The 24,407-nt window shown below is 38.6% G+C and overlaps 1 protein-coding gene across 4 annotated transcripts in view; it reads left to right on the forward strand.

The window, feature by feature from the left end:
• Positions 1–24,407, forward strand: part of PPFIBP1 (PPFIA binding protein 1) — a 136,364-nt gene that overhangs the window by 73,163 nt on the left and 38,794 nt on the right. For 2 of the 4 annotated variants that reach the window (XM_044423135.1, XM_044423137.1), the window contains exons 2-9: positions 3,829–3,926; positions 8,511–8,716; positions 13,746–13,832; positions 15,274–15,387; positions 17,815–17,946; positions 18,839–18,931; positions 22,287–22,401; positions 23,256–23,288. In XM_044423135.1, coding sequence (XP_044279070.1) covers positions 3,863–3,926; positions 8,511–8,716; positions 13,746–13,832; positions 15,274–15,387; positions 17,815–17,946; positions 18,839–18,931; positions 22,287–22,401; positions 23,256–23,288 — 844 coding nt within the window. In that variant the 5' untranslated portion in view covers positions 3,829–3,862. The remainder of the gene's footprint in view (positions 1–3,828; positions 3,927–8,510; positions 8,717–13,745; positions 13,833–15,273; positions 15,388–17,814; positions 17,947–18,838; positions 18,932–22,286; positions 22,402–23,255; positions 23,289–24,407) is intronic. The other 2 variants (XM_044423136.1, XM_044423138.1) reach the window with 1 other exon arrangement.

Below are 24,407 nucleotides of genomic sequence, written 5' to 3' on the forward strand. Positions count from 1 at the left end.
CTGCGGATCAGTTACCCGAACCTAGTACTAAACCAGATTTTATGAGTCTGACATTTCTTCCTTGCCCTCTTCTTCTGGCCAAATCTTTCAGGACATCATTCTGAAAAACTTCCAGAAGTACTACAATCTCCATCAGCATCACTGTCCTTTGTGAATCAAACATTGAGTAATGACTCCTAAGTCCAAGACAACTCTACTATTCAGACTTGACTTGAACTTCCTTTATTAAAATATCAATCTCCAGTCTGGACACTGCAGTAGATTATCAGAATTCCCTCTTCCTGTTATCAGACCTTATAATATCAGACCTTATGCAGAGAAAATTATGAGTAACCAGATCTTTTGCGCTAGAGATAAGGGTCCCTTGATTCCCATGGTAGACCTGTTCTCCAAGAGAGTGCAGCCAGACTCAGCACCACCCTTGACCATCTGGTTGCTTTCTGCCTTGCTTCATGTGATTAAACAATCACAGGGAAAGCCTCCACACTGCCTCCTGCGTCTAGGAAAAGAATGGTTCTTTTCTGTTTAAATATACCACTTTGAACTCATGCTTAGAAGCACCCCAATTAGAGATAAAACAAAAACCTCACTCTGCCACTGTGGATTCAGTAGGTCCTAGAATATTCTCCGCAGCTTCATTCTCTCTCAGAGTGGCTAAGGATCAGGCATGTACATCACCCTTTCAACAATTCTTGTGGGTCAGACTGCAACTTTCTTTGATTGCCTCCCAAAAGATGTTAAGAATGTGGTAATGATGTTCCAAACACAGCCTGCCACATGCCTGACTTCAGTTCCAAATCCATAGCAGCTGCAATGTCTCTTAGATGCTAACTTACACCATGCCTTCATTGGGAAGCCAGACTGAGAGTAAACCACCTCTTGGTCACTGGTGAGGTTCTGTTCAGCACATCCGCAGCAATATCTTGGCTGCATTCACAAAATGAAAACATGCTGACAAAATGGAAGCAGGTTCCCAGTTTAGGAGCCTGAGAGGAAGAAAAAGTCAGACAACTAGATCAGATAGAGATCAAAAGTCTAAAGTAGACTTCCCCAAACTGATGCGCACCAAATATTTTAAATTAAACATTCCTTCATCCCTGTCCATTGGTCATACTGGCTGGGGCTGATATAAGTTGTATTCCAAAAGATCTGGAAGGTACAATGGTAGGAAATGGTAATGTAACATCTGTATTTCCTGATTATTTAAAAGTCCTGACTGCTGCTCTGGTTCTAAACAATAATTAGTGTTTATCATGCACATGGTAGGCATTATCAAAAATGGAGCGGGCTGGAGTTGGGAGTCAGACTAGATGACCGGGAGACCCCTTTGACTCACTGTGTTTCTTTGTTTCTTCATAGTTGTGATAACTGTACTGACAAAACTGCTCAGTTCAGACATAGCTCCAAACTGTATTACACTTCTGTGAAGATGGCTTGGTGTGATATTGAAACTGAGCTAATCTTATTTCAGAAAAGGATCGTACTGAGAGCAAGGGAGTCTTGAGCTGATTAGATGGACAGGTGGCTGTGGGAGATAATGATCCCTTAGTTGCTTGGTCACAGTGACGTAAATTAGTTAATGTTCCTGAAGCAAATCCAGTAGTAGGATTTACAAGGCTTGGAAATGATTCACACCTATGTGATCATGATTTTGCCCAAATGCATCTTTGAGATTTTAATGATCTAAATTTTGTCTGTACCATATAACAGATTTGATGTGGAGTACCTACATGGATGCAAGTTTGTTAGGGCCTGTGTTTAGAACAATAAATCTACTACTACTGCTATTACTACTACTACAGCATAGATACAAAAGTTTACCTAAGGCTGGAGTTCACACTCAACATGAGGAGGGTGATAAGAATGGTGAAGAGGCAGAGCTGATGTTCATTCTCACTCCCCTAATGTGTTCAATAAGCCATGAAATGTAGTACCTGGGTCTGCTCCATTTTTGTGTTTGGGCTGGTCCATGCAACCACTTCCATACGGGATCCTTGCCCCAGTTGCTTGGTCATTGGATGTTCCAGCATGGGCTTTGCAGAGTTTGGTTTCATTTCCCATTTTATTTAACATCTGCATGAGAAAGTTGACTATGGTCATAAGGAGTTTTGGAATGTGCTGTTATTGGTCTAGCAGTTGCACACAGCTCTGCTTCTCTTTTTCATTAGATGAGGCTGTGGATGTGCCTGCCTGTGATAATGGACTAGATAAGAACTGATGAACTAAAACTCAATTCAGATAAGACCAAGAAGATTTTAAAGGTGGTTCTTCTGGCTGGATGCTTTAGTCTGTTCATGTTGGAGTTGCATTCTCTGAAGGAGGAGTTTGTAACTCCTGGAACCATTGGGTGACTTCAGTTGCATGGAGTGTCTTCTGGTAACTTTGGTTGGTGGTCTGGCTACACTCCTATCTGGAAAGAGATACCTGTTTTTAGTTTGCTTTGGTAAATCTCAAGTTAGGTTACTGCAGTGCATTGGATTGTCTTGGTTAGAAGCTGCATCTCATACAAAATGAAATGGCCAGGGGCAAGAAGCTCTGAATGTATTGCACCGATGTTTCCTGCTAGCACTGGCTTGCCAGTATTGTTCTGAGCCTAATTCAAAATACTGGTTTTGACCTATAAAGCCTTCCATAGCTCAGGATCACAGATGGAGTACCTTTCCCAGTGTGAACCTACCTGTGCACCTCATTCATAATTTAAGGACCTTTTCTGAGAACCTCTTTTGAAGGAAGCCTGGAAGGCAGCAAAGAGGCAGAGGGCCTTACCAGTAGTGCCGCCACCCCCCCCCCACTCCCAAATTATGGAATGAGCTCCCTGATGAGGCCCTTGGCACCAGCATTGTTATTTTCTCAGAGCCAGGCTCAGGTCTTCCTCTTCTTTCAGGCATTTGGCAGCATATGATGATGGAACTGGTCCTTGATTTTTCTTGCTGTGGGTCATTTAAAACTGTGTTAAAGGTCCATGTATCTCTCTGTGTTATGTTTGTTTTTATACTTGTGTGTATTTTTATAACAAGTTTTAAATATTTTAATGTTTGTAAATGCTCCAGAGATCTTTTGCTATTGGGAGATACAGAAGTGTAATAAGTTAAATGAAATGAATGTGAACTCTGGAGTTGCCTGGCAACTGTCTGGTATCTTAGCTCTTAACTTGAAACTTAATGAACGTAACATTAGAGGACATCAGAAGCGACAGGCTGAGCAATCTGTGGCTTAAATCTGAACAAATTGGCACTGTGGTTAGCTGTTTCCTTGGTTTTGTATTCCCTGCCAGGCAATTCTTGGTTGTTGAGCTGGGTGCAAGTTGGGAAATGTCAGGTTCTACATGCCTTGTTTAGCACCATTGACATTTTTGTCCATTTGAAAACTTTTCCTGGAAAGCTGGCAGGCAGCTATGAGCTGAAAACACCTGGATTTAATCCTAGAATCCCTTGTTGTTCTCTGGAGAAACTCCATTGTATCTAGAAAGACACAGCTTGTATTAAGATCTCATTTCTCCTGTGAATGAACTTCACATCTGCCAGCTTTAGAAAAGAACAGATGTTCTACAAACCAGATGGTCTACAATCATGCATGCTTTTCGGAAAGAGACCTTCTGCTGCAGGAATGCCTTCCTTCTCCTCATTCAAATGCTAGGTTCCCAAGCAACACAGGCTTGATTTGGGCAGACCTGGGCAATGTTCATTTGTGGATATTCGTTCCAATGCAGGGCAAAACGCTTCATTTTGACACACTCTGAAGTCAAAAGTAGCTTTAAGATTGTCTTGTTTAGCTGTGACTTCTGAAGGGCTGAAAAACCTGTATAACATTGTTGCTTCTTGATTTTAGGTATTTGCAGTGGCTGCCCCGCAGGAAAAAGAAAATGATGAGTGATGCAAGTGAGATGCTGGCTGCAGCTTTGGAACAGATGGATGGCATCATTGCAGGTAGAACATTAACCGAAATTATATTAATCTGTTCAATTGTCTTTTTGTTTATTTAGGGTGGTGCATTCTGGGCTAGGGAAGGCACCAGGTATTATGCATATTTCTCTTGAGAGGGACAGAAGAATCAGAAAGAAAGGGCTTTCTACAAATTCATGCAAACAAGGCCGTCAGCATGCTCGAAGCTCTCTTCTTAATCTCTCCTCCTGCTTCTTAAGCTGCCAACTAATGTGGCCCTATTTTTGCAATCTGTTTGAGGCGGGGGCATTTTTCAAATATAGAAGTGTGATTGAGAGTGCGTGACACATGTATGCACTGGAAAGATTATTGAGAGGTAGGGGCAGAGGTGAGCAATCTGGATGAAAGCAGGAGATGAGGTAGTAAAATGATTCCTGGACAGCATCTCTGACTGTGCAGGTGAGTGATTGTCTGTCTGTTGAACTGTTCTCCATGGGGGTAGGGATGGGGGACTAGATAAAGAAATTTATACACATAATAAACTAGCATATGAAGAATAAAGAGGCTAGTCTTGGCTTGAACCCATGTATTAAATGTCCATTTTCTGTGGACAGGGAATTAAACACAATATTATGAGTAGCATTCTATTGTCAACTGTTCCACTACCCTCCTTGGCAGCCCAAACCTGATATAATCCAGGAATGTCTTGACCCACCTCCTCAGTATTTTGTGAGAACTGAGCCTTGACTGCTCTGTTTTCTACTCAATCCCAAAAGGAGATACTGAAGGAATGCAGTTCCGGCCAAACACACTAACATTTTGGTTTGATCACATGCCAAGCCAAGCTGTGCAAGCAGCTGTTTAAACTAGAAAAGTATTTTGAGTGGGTGCAGAAAAAGTGAAGGTGCCAATTTTTCAAATTTAGTTACTTTATTCCCTCTTGTAACATGCTTTCATAAATGGACATCAGTATCTTCTTTCTTTCTCTCCACTCTCCCACAGCCTCACTATGTTTATAAAGATGTATGTCATAAATGTGTCCAACAAATGTGATATGTAATTTCTTTCTTCATTTGCATTGCTCTAAAGGAAGTTGGGGCAGACTGATCTTGATCAAGCAACTAAATACATAATGTATAATGTCCAAATTCTCAATCGCAGTATGGAATCTTTTTGAAAAAATCAGCTATTACATTTAACTTTCAGAATACATTAATTTTGTAATTCAGGAACCTTTATGAAAACAACCACCACCCAAGGCTTAACTTCCATAAATTTGTCACATCTTATCAGCTGTGATAATAGAATGGATGTTTCATGTCCGGAGAGAAAAAACAGATAAATAACAGATTTGAGACAAACAGGCAGGCCTCTTGGCTTCATGCACTGCCTGTGAACTTTCCAGAGTCAACTGGACCAGACCTAACCCTAACTATGCCTCATCCAGCAGGGAAGTTCTTGTGTGTGCTATATCCAGATGCTCTTAAATCATTAATCTAAAGATACACAATGCAGCTTTGTAAACAAGTTCACAAAAATTACTGACCTGCAGATGATGATAGTAGTAGTAGTAGTAGTAGTAGTAGTAGTAATACCATCTACTCATGGCTGCCAGAGTAGGGATTAGAGAGCTCTGTCCCTCCTCTAGCAGTTCACCACTTTTTTTAATGAAGAAGGTTTTGTTCTCTTGTAGTCCACTTGGTTTCTGTGCAGGGCATGGAGGAGGAAGAGAAGACCCTGTCCATCCTCCTCCTACCTGCTCCCCTGCCTTAATGTGGTGGCTGCCTGGCAAATATTTAAATACAAGGCTGCTGGAAGGATTGGAGAACAAGATGGGCAATGATAGAACCTTTAGGGTTGAAGACTGTCTTTTTACGGTGTGGTGGAAATGATCTGAATGTACATTGGCTGTATTTGAAGGCAAATGTGTGTTCACACTGTTCCACCATGGTTATAGCACAGTCCTTTGCTTGCTTAAACAGAAGTCTTATTGACTTCACTAAGATGTACTCCCAAGTAAGTTTATACAATTGTAGCTGTAAAATGTTACATTTCTTTCTGATTTTTAAGTTCGATATCTATTTTTTTGGAAGGTGGGTTCAGTCTTTTACCTTTCTCTTTCTAATTGTTTTGATCTGACAGTAGGTTTCTCAGATTAGGCAAATTTATTTATTTCCATCAGAATTCCTTTTAGGTGTCTTTAATCTTTGGGCCAGAACAGAATATTTATGAATATTACATAACATACAAGTATATCAAGATGGATGCTACATTCACCCCTCAAAGAAGTTCTTGTAGCATCTTAAAAAAAACATTTGTTGTGACATTTTTTTCTAGGACTACTGTCTATTTCATTAGACAACATTCAGTTGGCAGATACACAAAGATGTATATAAAAACAATTGTAAACAGCAGGGAAAAGAGCTGCAGTCTCTGATGGTATGACAAAATAATTTAAAAATGAGCACAATAATAAGTGATAGCATAAGTTGGGTTATCTTTCCTGTGCTAAACTCTGGGTCCTCATTTAGAGAAGTATGCTTTGCACCAACCTTACTATAACTGTGACACAAGGCTAATAAGAGCCATTTGTTCATGTGGTCTCACTTTGCTGCTGACTAATAAGTGTTATTAGAGTTTTATTATTATCCTGTGTTGAATCCCTACTTTCTTGGGGATAACAAATTGAATATAAATGGAAATAATACGTGTGTGCATGTGTGTGTTTATGTTTATGCTTCTGGAAGCTACATTTCCTTAATTCGTAGGAATTTAGACTTTGGCTATGTACACAGCTAAACAAGCAAATATTTGCTGTATAATCATGTATTAATCATAAAGTATGCTTGGTTGGAAGTAAGTGCCACAGAGTTTTGCAGGGTTTATTCCCTTTAAGATAAGATTTTTAGTTTATACTTTAGTCATATATATCAGTGATCATGGGGATCTTATTTTGTGTAAGAAAGCTTAATCATGTTAAATTTTTACTTAGCCATGGGAGCTATAGCACTATATAGCCAGGATAAGCCAATAATATTGAATGTGTAGAAGTCCTTTGAGTTAAATAGACAGCATTCCAGCTAAGTTTGTTCATTTTCACCTTGAGATCTGGTAAGAGAGCATTATATGGTACCTCATGAGAAAATAAATAAAATATGAAGAATAAACATGCATGATCAGAACAAAAGGTGATGTGCTTCTTCAGAAGGAACTCAGATGGGCATGAAACAATTTTCAGTTAGTCACAGGAATTAAACTCCTAGTTATATTTCATATGTGGTGGTATATTCATGCATATTGTGGAGCCAATGACGTGAAGTGTTGAAGCTGGATGAGAAGATCTAAGTTCAGGCTTTAACTTAGCTGTTTAGCTCATTTAGTCATACCTTTCAGTGTAAAATTACAATCCAATTGAGAAGTAAGCATCACTGAATTCAGTGTCACATATTCCCAGGTATGTGTGTATAGGATTGCAGCCTGTTTACCTAACAAGGATGCTTTGAGGATAAGACACAAGTGCCCTGTGTTCTGCTTGGAGGAGAAAGAAGTTTCCCATGATAAACTGAAATGCTGCATGTGCTTGTGTGTGTTGTGCTACACATTTAATAGCTTGCAACATGGAGTCCTGTGACAGTTTAGAAGTGGCCTTGACACAGAGATGCCTTCATGTGCACTTGCCTAGACTTGCTCCTCTTGCTTCCCAGGCATTTGAGCTTTCATTCCAGCTTGGCTCGTAACAAATGTTCAGCCTTACCTCTGCAGCATAAATCAGAGATTTCTTTGTCTTTGGTTTTCCCTCCTATTTCCTCTCTGTGGATGAATATTTAAAGGATTCTCTTACTAGCTGTGCGTCCAAACAATATTTTGTCATGACAAGAAGATTCTTTTTGGAGATCAGAATCCTGGCCCTGTGTGACTGTAGCATTTAAACAGTGGATACTGCAGTATTAGTAGTTAGCTCAATTATTATTACACTGGAAAGGCTGCCTTGTAAACAACATGACCAGGGGCCTGCATCTAATTTATACACTTAGTGTTAGCAGCAGTTTACATAAAATTTGCAGAATGACTTAAGGTTCAGGCAGAGCAGTCTTAAAATATATGGCTATACATTCAACCAGATGGTATAATTCATTTCTGAATATAGAAAGCACATGTACATAATCTGGTTGATTGGATTTAGTGTGCAGTGATTTAAAATAGCAAACTTGTTCAAGACAGTAATTATGCATGGGATACCATCAATATGATATAAAGAATATGCTGTTAGATTATTCACCTGAAAAGACCTGGGTTCAAACTTTGAGAAAGTTACCATATATTCAGTGAGTTTTTAAACAAATAATACTCTCTTCCTTAACCTGCCTCACTCAAAATGTAGAAATGGAAAGCAGGTTTGCATGCTCATGTAGTAATTACGCCATAAACAGCATAAGATGCATTTGATTTAATGCCCCCAAAAGCCGAGCAAATTCAGAAGAAAGATGCATGTATTTGGCTAGATTCCTAATTTTTGGATTTGTAGCAGCTCTTAACATTTTAAATGCTGTTTTCCCCTGTCTTGCACAGATACGTTTCATAAATGTAGATAATGTGGTACTTGACTGATAAACATGTTGTGCTCCCTAGGTTCTAAGGCTTTAGAATATTCTAATGGCATATTTGACTGCCAGTCCCCAACTTCTCCATTCATGGGGAGCCTGCGAGCACTGAACCTTGTGGAAGATTTGCGTGGCTTATTGGAGATGATGGAAGTGGATGAAAAAGAAGGATTGCGGTGCCAAGTCCCAGATTCGACAGCAGAAGTTTTGATTGAATGGCTACAGAGCCAAATGGTATGGTGGTATTTTGCTACTTTGGTCTAAAAGGAAAGGCTGATGTACCCTTTTGTTGGACTCATCAATATCACGTAATATTGCGAATGTAAATCCAAGCCGCACATTATTACAGGGCAGTTTCAGTCAACAACTTTATGCTCTTTTGTCAAAGTAACAAGTTTTCTTTGCAGCATTGCTTTTATAATGATAAAAGATGTGTTTTCTCTAATTCAGGGTGCATTTAAGTTTCTTAAGAGGATTCTTTCAAAAACATTCTTCACCTTACTGCTTCTTTGAATATGCTAAATATTGGTTCTGGGTAAAACTTTACAAGACTTACATTTTTGTTGCACTATTGGTTCAGTTGACCTGGGTTTTAATGTGCCTTACAGTTATTACTCTTATTTTTTAAAATGTGATATCCATCTTAGGATATCAGCCCATGTTGAACAAGGCCAGAAAGGCAGGGTAATGCTAATGCTGTTCCAAAGATTGTGCAATTAAATTCATTTATGGTGAGTGAATTGTCATTCAAGATAGTGAGGAGCTCCTGCCAAAAGATGTCTTCCCCGCACCTCATTAAAAATGCCGGTTTAGTAAGGCACAGTGTGATCCTTTCCTTCTCTCATGGCGAGCACTGGCTGTTTTCTCCTTTAAATCTGCAGTTGGCCCTTGGCATTTTTACCTCCCTTTGTACTGAAATTGAAATTGTTGTTCTTTTTTAATAAGGGATGAAATATTTAATGAAACTGTATAGTAATATAATGTATTAAGAAGCCACATGCAACATATCTGTTGCCCTTGTGGTCCAGCACTGGGAACAGAGTGAACTGGCAAAGATGTGATAGGACATTTTTGCAAAACACAACCTTCCATAGGTTTAATTGTTTTTAAACTGGCTGAGGGTGCCATCTAGTGGCAAAAAATGTTTATGTGAAACTTTGAGTGAATTCTCATTTCCGTGTAGCTTGCAGGATACAAACTTGGGCTCTGATCTTAAAAGCATTTTTACTACATGAAAAATATTTGTGTTCTGTTTGGAATGTTCCTCATTAGTGTGTCTGACTAAAGTCTTTACTATCTAATTCTGATACAGAATTTTGGTTTATGGGATAGATGGTTTCTAAGAACTCTGGCTGTAAGTCTACTTAACTATATTGGAGGACATTTTCAAGATGGTGGAACAGTTGATCATTTGACCCCACCACACACACTCACCTATAGACTGAAATGGCATAACTCAGGCCCATGTTTACTACTTCAGTAAAAATTAGGCCATAAAACTTCTAAATCAGTACAGAGTTGGCTAAAGCATTGTACTTGCTGCAACTCTTCCAACTGTTCAAGTCATTGGGGATTCTTCTTGTCTAGAATCTGGTAATGCTGGCATAGTTTGTCCACTTTCTGGACCACATCCAGTGTCAAGTTGGCATGCACCAGTTACTGCAGTAGGATTTTCTCCCTCTTCTTTGGAGCTTTCTGTAATGCCCAGAAATGTGTTCAGGCCTCCAGAGCAGATCTTGAAGGCAGATAAGGTGCAGCAGCTGGAAGGAGGAATCATTCCCTTCCAATGCCATTTACAGAGCTGCGCCAGTAAAGACAAACTTAAGTAGGTCAGAGATGCTTAATATTCCTACCAATTTATGGATAATATTTCCATATACAGAGTAAGGTTCTGGTGTGCTTTGATAGTCATACCTGAACTGGATTAAGTTTGAAAGCAAAATGTTAACTTGAGTGTTCTTTACCACAGAAATCCCACCTGAAGTTCTCGTCCATTCCTTGTTTGTTGTGCCTTATGCTTGAAGCAGCTTCCTAATAATTCTCTGTAGTGCTGCCTCCTTTCTTGAAATGCCAAGTCAAACCTACCTGTCCATGACATCTTTGGCTCAACCCTTTAGTCTTCACAGCCAGATGAAACAAAGTCAAAATAATGAGCAGCTGCGTCTGTGCCTGTCCTTCCGCTGTTACTCTGGCTCCCATGTTCTGTCCCTTCCCTCATTGACATACGTAGATTATAAAACCCCCTGAAGAAGGGACTTGCCTGTCTTTTGCTGCTGCTGATGTCACTACTCTGCAAAAAATGATGACATCATAGACATTTTGAAATAAGATCTACCCCAAGAAAAAGGGGTTAATTTGTTCCATATTCTTCATGAAAGTAAGAGAATTAAACAGACAATTTGCTGATAAACTCTACTTTATGGGTTTAGCAGATTTGGTAATCTTTTGGCAGCTGTAGGGTCATTTCAGCTTGGATTTAACTTTGCATTTAATCCAATTTAGCATGGATTTAAGTGTGTTAAGTAGCAATAAAGTACCTATACGGAACATTGCAAATTCTCAACAAGAGATCTGTAGCACTGAAGCGCAAAACAAAATCACTGCGAAGTATGACGATAATCATTCTAACAATATTCCTTTCTGCCATACTGCTGTGCAGCCTTTGTGCATTTGTATCAATTAGGTTTGCTTCAAGAGTAGCTTATTTTTGTTTCAGTGTTCAACCATGATTCTTCATCTTGCAACCATTTTTGGAAGTGCTGAATGTGGGGGAAGATAATTTGGATCACGAAAGACCAATGTTTTGCTTGTTTTCTAAGTCACCCTCAGTCTTCTGGTGCCCAATTATGTTTTTAGTGCTTCAAGTGTACCCAGTCCTGTCTTTCACGTTGCTCTGTCTCTGAAACTAAGAAATTATCTTACACATGCTTAGATGTTCCTTGTATATATGAGTGTGTATTTCATGATAAATAAAATTTGGTTCATTGCAGTCCCTTTTAAGCAAAGAAATTTTATTACTCAACCACACATGGGTATGCTTCTTAGAGTTAAAAGTTATGGTCTAAATCTTAAGAACCCTAGGCAGTTTTGCTGTGGGGTTTCCAGCTCTTCCTTCCTTCAGGAGATTTCTCAGTGGTCCCAAAAGCTGATTGTAAGGTTTTGGAAAATCTCCTGGAGTGGTGGTCAGAGAATTGCAAGGGCTACAGCAGGAGTGAGCAACTGTAGAAGGTATGGGGGCCACTTTTACAAACTAATCCCTCTGAAAAATAGAATAAAAATAAAATCAACATAATTTGTGGTGGGCTTCCAAGATTCCATGGTAAAGCACAACAGAATGAGTCCTGTGAGGTTTGATGTAGTTTTTGGTAATCAGTAGGGATCCATTTGACCCAAGGTTGTATATAAGAAGACCTTTACAGCTTATGTGTGATAATATCTTAATTAATCTTCCATACATTTACCCTGCTGACCACTCATTGTTTTAGTTGTCTTCTCCCTAACCTTAGCACTTTCTTATGGTGGCTTCTGAGCTTCTAGCCTAGCCATCTCCCAGTAGCAGCTTTCTGTTGGGCTCAAGAATTGTCTGTATAGAAATTTTCATGTATTATTAAACTAGTTCTGCATTGAGAAGCCAATCCTGGAAGCCTTTTTAAAGCTACGTGGGCTTAAAATAGGCATGGTTGCAACTTCTCAAATGAGTTTAACCCCTCTCACCATAGCCTCTCCTGTTGAAGAGGTTATGTCCTCTTCACATACCCCCAAAGTATGCATTAGAATCCACAAAGTATGCAAGTAACTGTTGCTCTTTAAGGTAGCCTGATAAACAGCAAGCACCTAATCTGGATTTTGGTAACGCCCTTCTATGCTAGCAGACAAATGCAAGGAATGTTGTGCAGCTTCTGTGTCCTAGTTTACTTACAAGAATGAATGGTATTTCAAATAAGTTTAGTGGTTAGTCATTTAGCAGTCTACTAAATCAGGAAAAATAAGTACAACAGCAATGGTACTGGCAATAATGTCTTCCAAAGATATCTTGTTATTAACTTGCTTCAAATTGAGGGAAAAAAGGGTAAAAATGGTGCCATAGAGCCTAGAAATTTTGTTTTTTATATATTGATGAATATGAATGCTTTGATAGTATAAGCAAGTCATGGGCAAACTTCAAGTTGGGGTATCTATGTTGACTTTTACCAAAACCCTACAATTTACTATGCAAAGCCAGCTGTAAACCTCTGATTCAGATGTACATAGAGTAAGAATTAATGAACAGGGATTTTTGATTGATAGCAGAATTTAGCTTACAAAAAGCATTCTTTTTCAGCAACTAATTCTTGGCTGAGTGGTGAGAAACTTTTTATTTCCAGTTGCTATTTTATTTCCTTATTTCATTAATATTTTATATCACTCTGTTTGCTAAAAACTCATCAAGAGAATGCACAACTAGTTTTAAAATAAAAGAGTAAGATCATTTAAAGCAATAAAGCCTGTTCATAAGCAACTATTAGTCAGCCATGTTGTTCTACTAGAAACTGTCCACTGTTAACCAGAGAAGTTTCAGAGTAGATAATGTTGCTGTAGCAAATGCATTTCACACGGGCTCAGGATTTGGCCAGTACTGATACATTCACCATGGGTCCAGTAACTGGGTCAACAATTTGATCTTGGACCAGTGACAGGCAGGTCGTTCTTGTTTTGATTCCAAATGAGCTCATTAAGACAAAGGTAGAAGGTGAGAATTTGCAGCAGGGGGAAGATGGCTGTTTTCCTCAAAGTGGTCTTTCAAAGCTTATAATGTTGCTGCATAGAAAAAAATATCTAGCATTTACAAGAAAGCAGGATGCCTTCTGGATCAGTCCAAATTGTCCAGTATCCTGCTGTTGTCTGGAACTAGCCTTTTCTAGACCCTTAGAAAAGCATAAAAATGTAATACCAGATTTTGGTTTTGCTTGTTTTTTAAAACCCATCATCCAGGCTTAGCTTCCAGTAGGTCAAGGGCAGGGACACCATCCTTGTTTGTGGGAGATGCACCTTCTACTTGATAGTTTCTCTTTAAATGCTTGAGTTGCCAACAGGTTCGCCTGCATTTGCCTATGGATAGCTCCATTCATATGTGAGGATGAAATAATGTGTATATTTGAGCCTTGGAGTTGCATCCTCAAACACCTGTGGCATTAATTTGGTGTTTTATTTAGTTCTAAACATTGAGTTGTACTGATAGAACTGTGTTAGGGCAGGCCAGTGTATTCTTTATTTTATTTTCCAGACCAATGGCCATATATCTGCTAATGGAGATGTATATCAGGAGCGGCTTGCACGTTTGGAAAACGACAAGGAATCTCTTGTTCTGCAAGTAAGTTTTCCCCCCAGTTAGTTCATTCTTTGCTTCTCTATGCATAATAAAGCTTTGGATGTTGATCTGGACTTACATAGCTGTCTTGGCATGTGAGCCTACTCAACTCTCATGTCGCTGTCCCTGTCTTCTAAAATTGTCTCTGATGTGCTGTGATCATTGATTGAAGATAAGGGAAAATTTTGTAAAAAAGGAGGTGAAAGGGAGTTTTCTTTGAGACATGTCTCAGAGGAGAAGAGCAAACAGTGATTCAGATTTCAATTTTTCAGTATGGCAGTGCTTTCTATTTCCATCTTCATGTAATGGTTGCAAAATAAATCCTGGCTGGAGGCTTGTCTCCAGTCACAAACCCACTTTTTAACATACTCAGTCACATAGATCTGTCGTACTAAAAGGCCGCTTGCTTGTTGATCAGTGGTATGGATTACAGTGGCTGTCTTTTTGCCTATGTTGTGCGTTTAATCCATAAAGTTTTGCTTCAGCTGTGGAAAAAGCAAATTCTATGCTAGGAATTATTAAGAAAGGATGGAAAATAAAATTTCCAGTATTGTAACTTCCTAATAAACCACTGCATTTGAAGCTTCATGTCCAGTTCTATTAGATCAATGTCAAAAAGTCTGTTGTAGTGCTGAAAAAGATACAGAGAGGGGCAACCATAACTATCAAGTATCTTCAGTAGAGGGCAAGATCAAAACATGTGAGGGCAAGATTAAAAGCATGTGGGAACAGACAACTAAGGGAGGAGGACGTGATAGGGATTTAAATAGTTATGCATGGTTGGAAAAGATTGATTGTTCTATCGCTCTTGCTTTTGCTCTCTCTGTCTCTGTCATATCAATAATCCATGTCTTCCAGTGGAATTGATTAACATTACATTAAGGCCAGATGAGAAAGGAAGCACTTTTTCATGCCATTCAAAATTAATTTTTGAAGCTCTTGCTGCCACCTGATGCCCTCTGAATTATGTGCCTTTAAAAGGGAATTGAAACAAATTCATCATTGTATTGGCCTGGATTGAGAAGCAGCATGCCATCAAATAACTATGGATAAAGATGGTTGCCTTCATGGTTTCCCATGTTTTAGCCACCATGGAAAAGAGGATGCTATTCTAGATAGACTTTTCCTCTGACCCAAAGGGGTTCTTTTTAGACGCATATTATAGAACAAGCTAACAGATCTATAGGAAAAATTTGTTCACAAGAGGATAGTCTTAAAAAAGTGCAAGACATTTTGACAAAGAACATCTGTGAATATTTCTGGTGTCATAATGGTGCCTCATCAGTCCTGATTGCAATACAACCCTGATATTTTTGGCAGTGATTGAAATAATTGTAAATGTTAGTAAACTCTAATTAATCTAACCATCACACAATAATGATAGACGAAACTTGCTACTTAAAGATGAGGGACTTAGAGAGATCTGTGTATTCTTCTTTTTCAGGTTAGTGTACTTACTGACCAGGTGGATGCTCAAGGGGAAAAGATCAGAGATTTGGAGAACTGCTTAGAAGAACACAGGGAGAAATTGAATGCCACAGAAGAAATGCTACAACAGGTATAGCCAAAAAAATTTGATCTCTTTCTCTCTGTGTGTATCACACGTGTGTGCGCACGTACGCACATGCGCACACACAATGAAATTTATGTTATGCTTCTCCCCCCCACATATTCACAATCAGCAGCCTTTTTTTTAGATATTTTGCTTTTGTTAATATTTCTATTTAGAATGAAATTTTAGAGCCTTCTAAGTGATAAAAAGGTAACTAAAACGTGGGACTTTAGATTGTACACCAATTGAATGTAAAAATTGTATTGATGGTTGCAGTATAAATATAATTCAAAATGTCATGTTGCAGAGTCTTGCAGAAGTAGTTATCCCAACTGGACTTCTCCATATTTTCTTGTATTACAGCATGGAATTCAAATGGATTCATTAATTTGTTTATTTATTACATTTATTTATATTTTCACTGGCTGTCAGTGTGATGTGAGATTGAATTGGCTTTGTTACCACTTTGTGTACAAAGATTCTGAACATTGAGGGTGCAATATATTTTTATTGTGGCACAAAAGCTAAGTAAACAAAAACAAACTGGAACTTGCTGCTTGTATAACTGTTCTCCCCTTTGCTTGTGACATGTTTAGATCTGATTCAACCCAATGCTTCCCTAAGTCACATACCCTAAATAATTGAATGAAGTCTGTTATGTGCAAGTCCAGTGCTACATGATCTCAGATGAAATGCAACTGTTTCTGGAAGGCCTCAGAGTTGCTTGGAGAGCATATTTAAGCAAACAATATCATAAAAACTAAGGAGCTTTAAATACAACTCTGGGGTAGACTTATGCTGAAGCACCAATCAAGGCTGGCTTGTAAAAGAAAACAACCCAAACGATGAACACCCTCTGGACCCACTGTTTAATCCGTTGTTACAGAATGGAAAGAATATGGCTTTGGCTGCCTCATTGCCTAGAGAAGGCCATCCACTGAAACTCAGTGATCAGATAAGAAAGGCATTAGTCACAAATGTAATCAGCGATAACTGTGAAGGTGCTGGAGAGCTTTGCAGCTGAAATGGACAAAACCATCCCTAGAACAACTATCAGCTGGGTACTCCACAATGCAAGGCTTTACAGAAGAGTGGCAAGGATAAAGTTGTTGCTGAAGCAAGCTCATATTAATGTCTATTTGGAGTTTTCAGAATGGCGTGTAGGAGACACTGCAAATGTGGAAAAAAAATTGATGAGACCACAATTGAACTTTTTGACTTTTCTGCAAAACATAGTGTATGGCATAAAACCAATGGTGCTCATTGCCCTTAGAACACCATAACCACAGTGAAGCAAAAGAAGCATCATGGTCTGGGGATGCTTTTCCTTGGTGGAGACTGGGAAACTTAGCAGGATTAAGGGGAGGATGGGCAATTCGAGAGAGAACTTTTTTTAGTTTCTGTGAGACTTGGAACTGGGGTGGAAGTTCATCTTCTAGCAGGACAGGAACCCTAAACAAACAGCAAAAGTGGTTTAAAAACAAGAACCTGAATGGCTTAGAATGGTCCAGTGAAATCCCAGACTGCAGTCCAGTTGAGAATCTGTGCCAAGACTTGTAAGTTGCTTTTCATCAACAATCCCAATCCAACTTGACAGAGCTGGAGCCATTTGGCAAGGAAGAATGGGAAAACACTGCTGTATCCAGATGCACAAAGTGAATAGGAACTTACCAAAGAAGACTTAGAGTTGTAATTGCTGCCAAAGATAGCTCTATGAAGTATTGACTCGGGGATAAATACTTACACAACAAACAAGTGCCAGTTTGTTTTTGTTATGTAACTTTTACGCCACAATAAAAATATCTTGCATGTTCACAGTGCTGAATATCTTGTGTACATGAAGTGGTAACCATGCCAACCTATTTCAGTTCCAGTTTGCAGCACACTGAAGTGTGGAAACATCAAACTGAGTGAACCCTTCTGCAATGTGCTGTAATGATGTTCTGTTAATAGGGCACTAGATGCAAAGGAGTTTACTTTAATCGCTGCTAACAAATATGACTTTTGACTGGTGTAGCTCTTTTTTAATGAAGGGTGTGGTGAGGCGTGAATCTGAGATATTAAAAGAGAACTGCAGTTTCTCATTCCTTAAGAGTACAATTCTTAAGTGCCTCCCAGGTTGCAGCTAGGCCTTGAAGAAGGCAAAAAAGGGCATAGTGGGGACAGGGAAGAGGCTGGGGTTGAGTCTTTCTTTGTTCCACCCTGAACCTAGCCTCCTGCATCCCCCCTCCCTGGTGAATTATCTAGATGGCTGAGTACATGGTGTGAAGCACAACGGTTGCAGAGACCACTGCTGCGGCACCTTGTTTCATGGATTGGTGAAAAATGTATATGATCTCAAATTAGGAGCTTCTCAAATTAGGAAGCATACATGCAGAGAGGGCACAGGGCAATGGATTGCACCCTTAATCATTCTTTCCTAATTTTTACCAGGAGCTCTTAAGTAGAACATCCCTTGAGACTCAAAAGTTGGACCTTATGACAGAAGTTTCCAACTTGAAGCTCAAGTTGACTGCAGTGGAGAAGGATAGATTAGACTATGAAGACAGGTTCAGAGACACTGAGGTAAGTTAAAGTGGATTAGCCATGTCTGAAACTAACTTGTATTTCTTATCATATACAGTTGTAGTTGTTGTTTTACTGTGATCATAGCAGAGGTGGGAGAGTAGCATTTTCCTATATGAAATTGCTTTGCTGGTGGTGGTATGTGCTGTCAAGTTGTCTCTGACTTATGGCAGTTCTGTGGATGAATGCCCCCTGAATGTCCTTTTCTTGACAACCCTGCTCAGCTCTTGTAAATTCAAGACTGTTGGCTTCCTTCATGGAAGTAATCCATCTTCCTCTTCTCTTCCTTCTCCTTGTCCTCTGTCTTGGACTTTGCATGTCTTGGACTTTGCATGGTTGTTTTCTCCAGGGATTCTTCTCATAATGTGCATGTTCAGATATCAAAGAAGTTCTACAAAGCCCAGCATTTCCCAGCCAACATGCTGGCTGCTCATTCAGGCTTTGCCTATGCCATAACAGAGCAGAGTTGTGCAACTTGTGCCCTACTAAAGCAATTGTAACCCACCAGCTATATAATGGAACTTGCAAGATGTTTGTCAAATGGCCTGTTTTGTAGGCATGAGGGAAAGTCAAGGCATTTGTGGTCTGTGTTCTGTTTGATTGGCTATAAGTTGTTAAGACCCAGGACGGTGCCTTGGGTAGCATAAATATTTCTTTTCAGCTTCTTACTTCTTTTTAATTTCCACATGTTCATACTGATGGCTTAAGTGAAATGCATGTATTGACATACTGTTGGAAAATAAGGGCTTAGAATAGTTGCTAATAATTAGAATCTGTATATAGTCATCAAAGTTGGCTTGCCTGAATATTTGTCTCATTAAAGGTTTTATTTAAGTGCTTGTAAGAACAGTGAAAAGTTAAAATTGCTTTGGTTTATATCCTTTTTAAACAGGGTTTGATGCAGGAAATTAATGCATTACGCCTAAAAGTAGGAGAAATGGATACTGAGAGACTTCAGTATGAGAAAAAGCTTAAGTCTACAAAAGTAAGTAGCTGACAGTAAAAGAGAAAAGAGCTGTGCATGACATTGACAATGATTTTTTGCCATTTAGTATTTAAATTCTGCCTCATTCAAGATAGCTAATTTTTAATATAGAATAGGCTGCTATTCTATTTGATAATGCATTTAATTATAGATAGGAAGGACAAATCTGTTTGGTTTGTTTTCCCTTGTTCTATCATTTTTCTTGAGTTTGCGTTGTTCTATTTTTGAAACAGTTTGTGGGAAAATGAAAGTTTACTTGAAAATGTGTATGCTATTTCTTGCATGTTTTCCCCGTATACATACTTTTTACATGATTTTTTACAACACATGCAGGTTTTTTTCCTGATACAGTGAATTTCATACAGTGTTACTAGAGGATAACTGCATTATAAAATTCAAAGAAAAACTACACAATATGTTTCAATTCACATGCTGGTTTAGGACATGAAAACTTGGTAAATCCATATTCAGTGCAAATCAGGTGAATTGCTCCCCTTCCCTGAGTCTAGGGTTTGTTCACAAATTTGGGAGGCTGCAATCTGTTCCCTCAGTGCAGGTTGATTCATGTGTAGGTGTGATTTGTATGAATGGGGATGGCCAGATAGGCCGTGGTATACATGGTAAGCCCAAGGTGAGTGACGTTAAACATTTGAGATATTGGAGGGCCAAGATATACACAATCCCATGGAGATGCGGTTTTATCCAATGCACTTATAGTAAAATTATTGTCAAGAGCCAGCTTATCTTGCTTCAGCAGAAAAAAGATGGTACTTATACTAGCTTCATTTTAAGAACTTTGAGTTTTTGTTGTTACATCATGTGGTTGCTGATTCTGTCTAGTAATTTATGTAATGGGGAGACCATGCTGGAGAGGTGCAATTTGGTTACTTCCTGTGCCAGTACCCTAGCTTCCACTGGCATCCAGTTAATGCAAGAACTGGCTCTGAAATGCTAAGTATGCTTACTTCAAAGCAAATTTCATGATATCCACTGGTTTCACAGAAATATCTTTCACTGTCAGCCCTCCATTTGAAAGTTAGTCACTTTTAGCTTGTCTTTTTCTATCTTTACTTCTGTTTCATTCCTCTGTCTCTATTACCAGTCTTTAATGGCCAAACTTTCTAGCATGAAAATCAAAGTGGGCCAGATGCAGTATGAAAAGCAGCGGATGGAACAAAAATGCCAAATGTTAAAGGTGTGGTAGATTGATGGGGCCTGGTTTTTGAATCATTTTTATTTTTGCACAGCTTTTGTTGAGCCTGTTTTTCATCTTGTTTGTTTGTCTGTATTTTCAAGTATTCCTTTTGATACAGAGCATGTAAGCGTTTTCCCCTACTCCTATAATCTAACTTTAGGTGTTTTCTAAACATTTGATTTTTTGAATAACATCTTTGGTTTTGACTGAAGACTCTCTTGGGCATTGCCCAGGTTGACTTTTTAAAAGATTTGTTTCGCTTATATTAATCTGTTGGATCAAACGTTAATTGATACTGGCCATATCCACATTAAAGTCCTAGTTTGTTTGGTTTTACAGTTTCTTCTGCTAGGAAACCCTTGAAACTAGTCCTGTGAAGGGACGCTAGGGATCATGAAGAGAGCTTTCACCACTTGCCAAACTACAGTTTTCAGAATGCTTTGGTGAATCAGTGGAGTTACAATAGGTATAAACTAATATTAAACAGAAATGTAGATAAAGCTAAGATGATACAGATCCATGCTTATGGACCCAAATGAAAGTTTATAAAGTATTCTGTCCAGTGTTTCATACCTTTCCTCTTAAGAAGTTCCAGAAATGATAGCAGAAGTCCTTGTGATGGTTGTTTCTGCTACTTGAAGTAATTGTGCATAGGCATATGGCCTCAGACCCTGCAAATAGCTGTATCCCCTGCCACAAGTTCAATGAATGGTACAGATGTTGTAGGCATGTAAGCCCAAACAATGTATTGCAAAGGAATGCAAAGAGAGTGCAAGCATCTCAGGACCAAGTCCAGAGAAACTGACTCTGCCTTTAGAGAGGCCAACTCTCCCAAAGAACAGAACAGAAAAGTACCCCTTAATTAATTTACATAGCTGTTTGTCTCTTTAATATTAAGACTGAGCAGTTAAATATGACCTATCCATGAGTACCATGCAAAAATGGTTTAAACCTCACTAACTGACAACTTGAAGCTGACTGGCACCTGTCTTAGAGATCAAAAAAGGAGCTATGCAGTGCACATCTCACATGGACAGGCTTCTGTAAAGGTGTATCTTTGGCCTGCTTCCACAATCTATGAGCTGCATGGTCATTTAGGCCCAATGGTAGAAGGGAACAAGTAGTGTGAAACTGCTCCACTCCTCATGGTGGACCTGAGCTTTAGGTAGGATAGTCATTTCAATAGATAATGCTCAATTAACAGTACTGCTAGCACACAGGCTCTAGCAGCATGGCAATAGTGCAAGCTGGCAACCTGGGAAATCCGTCATGTCAGTTGGTGCAGCTGCCATACCAGTAGAGGTTGCTAACATGGCACGATACTGGAAGTCCCCCCATCTTAGGTTTTCTCCTACGTTGCAGGACAGAAAGGTAAAGTGCAATCAGTCTGTGGTTTTGCCTTCTGTAATTTAAAACATGTTACTTAAACATGCATGTGAACTGCGTTATCTTTATTTCTGCATCTCTTTTTTTACAGGGTGGCTGCTTTGTGATACTACATGGTTTTATTTTTTACATTTCATTGCCAGCTATGTGTATTGATAAATTCATTTTGATCTGAGCAAGACAATTCATGGGGTTTAAATTCATAAGAAGCTTCCATATGTGATTGTAGTACATGTCAAATACATATAAGCTTTCCCTTTCCATCCTTCCAACAATATGCACATACACACATTACTCCACTGCACTATTAGATTTTATGATGTGCGCATGTCTAGAGTTGTTTGTTGTTCATCACCTTAAGACTGCTGTCTTATGCACATTCACTTTGGAGTAAGTCCCATTGAAAACAATGGGTCTTCTCAGTATAGAGGCTTAGGATTGTTTATCTACTTGATGTTGGTTGAAAGTGTCTCATGCATGTCTAAAAGGTGAATAAACTCCATAGCATCATTTTTTCAGATTTAGATCAAGACATTTTTGTACATTTAAATTAGAGATGGAATTGTTTTGGCCAGGAGACTGTTTTCATGTTTGTGTTGTTTTCCCAAAAGAAATATGGTTTGCTGTAAAGATTGGCAAGGCCTGACAAAATTTATAAAATAAACGTTAATTGAAGGTCATCTCTAACTTAAATGACAAACTTCAGTTTAGGATCACTCCTTTAAAACATAAAGCTAGCTTCTAAATAAATATGTCAATTTTCTGTTTGCACAGGAAGAACTATCATCTTTAAAAGATAAATTAGAACAGAAGGAAGCTGAGATAAAACGACTGCAAGAGAAGCTGGTTCTCCAGGTGAAAGGAGAAGGGACTGATATAAATGACAGAGGTAAGGCAAAATTCTTGATGGGCTTGCATGCATCTTTCTCTGCAGGGAGAAAACAATGGCTTGAATTGGGTTGTGCCACCTCTGTTTGAGCATGATGTTTCCCATGCCACCAAAGTCCCATTATTCTTTCTCCCCTACATACAGACTAAAAAGTCATAGGTCTCTTAAGTGAGCATAATAAAGTACTGCTGGTCCACCCAGCACTTTCTCCTTGCTGTAAGGGAGAGAGGCGTATTTGCATGCCCAAGACTCAAATCAGGTTAAGAGTCCATCCTAGAAAGTAATGGTTGAACAGCCCCGGAGAATGATAATTTTTGCATAATTAAAGTAATCAATCATTTCATATTCTTACTGAAATTTTAATCCCAGTGTGAATTCTGCTCATCCCTCTGTGAAGATAATATATAGCTGCTTCTCTTTGTAGGATGACGTGTCTTCTGCTTATCACTAACAATATTGCAAAGATTCAGACATAAATTTAAATTCATTTTCTCTGTGGTCTGCATGTTGTTAGTTTAGATATGTCATAGATTGCTGTAGGAAATCAAGTATCCTTTCAGGTATGTGACTAGAAATAAAGGATATGTCAAGCTTATGTTCAGTCCATGATTAACTTAACAGTGTTAAGCACAATGCAAAGAGAAAGGGATTATCTCGTGAAAAGATACAAAAGAGCCTTTAATATTATAAACTCATGACTCATTTACAAGTAATGCTGATTTCATTCTGTAGTAATAAAACATTGGTCACAGACAGGTTTACACCACATATGGTTTTATTTTCATTCATGTTGAATTTCCTTTAATGCTTATGATCTTCATCTAACTTCAAATCCAATGGGTTTTCCTGCACAGATGAAAATTGTAAAAAGAAGCTCAAAGACAAAAGTAAGGTTTTTAGTGTCTTTCTACAGGCTCATACATTTGACACATTTTTCCAGTACAGCTTTCTGCATGTATCACTGTAAAACATTTTTTAACAAATGCTGCTAAACTGCTTCATCTTCCATCCTCAATTTCAATGGAAATCAAAATAAAAAAGAATGAAGTTTTAGATTTTAAACACTGATCCTCCCACCCTCTGGAATTTTGGATTACAAATAAATTGATTTAGTGGACTGAGAGTGTGCTAAACATCTAATAAGTAGTCTTGTTGTATTCATCTAATTATAAGGATTTGTTTTGGCGCAGGCTATATCTGCATAGATTTGTTAGAATAAATTTTTTACAGCTAATTTGCTAGTTTTCATTTTAAGAACCCCTCAAATGGAAAAACAATGGGGCACTATCCAGCTCAAACATAAGAATTTTTTGAGACAATTGATTTTCATTGTCTGCAATAAAACATAACTCTTGCTGGTTGACTCAAACATAGTGCAAGGCTGTAGTGTGGCATTTCCTCTCTATCAGCTGATTCAATGGCCACCAAATCCAAAGTAGGCAAAGTATGCTTTGCATGATCCATTGATTGTCTGCAAAGCAGTACTGCAAGCCATGATTTAAACAGAGTTTGGCAACAATTGAGCACTAATGATAGTGTGCCTAATTTGGACATAGTTAATGCTAAGACTTGTTGCTAAATTGGCATTCAGTAATGAAACTGGGGCATGTGTGGTATAATACCCCATCATGTTTTGGTGTTGTATCAGTGCAAAATTGCCATTGGACTGTGGATTTAGAGTAAATTTACATACAGATTTCTCTCCATTGACACCCGTATGTTAATAGAGGGAATAAATATAAATCCTGAATGAATTGCAACTTACACTTTTATGAAATACTTGATTCTGTTTTTTTCCCCCAAAGCTGATTTTAATAGGAATGGAGATCATGGTTCAATGATAATAATTTAATTTGCCATATTCCTATTTTTTCTACTTTATAACTCTGAATGGTATTGAAGGTTCACTCTAAATGAGGATTAAGGATGAAGCTCAGTTTGTTCTGATCCCAAGTTTAAACTTTGCGTATGTCTCTATGTGTGTTGCAACCATATATTTTAGCATG

Source organism: Varanus komodoensis, unplaced genomic scaffold (genome assembly GCF_004798865.1).
Source record: "Varanus komodoensis strain SLA01 unplaced genomic scaffold, ASM479886v1 scaffold13_3, whole genome shotgun sequence".
Taxonomy (NCBI): domain Eukaryota; kingdom Metazoa; phylum Chordata; class Lepidosauria; order Squamata; family Varanidae; genus Varanus; species Varanus komodoensis.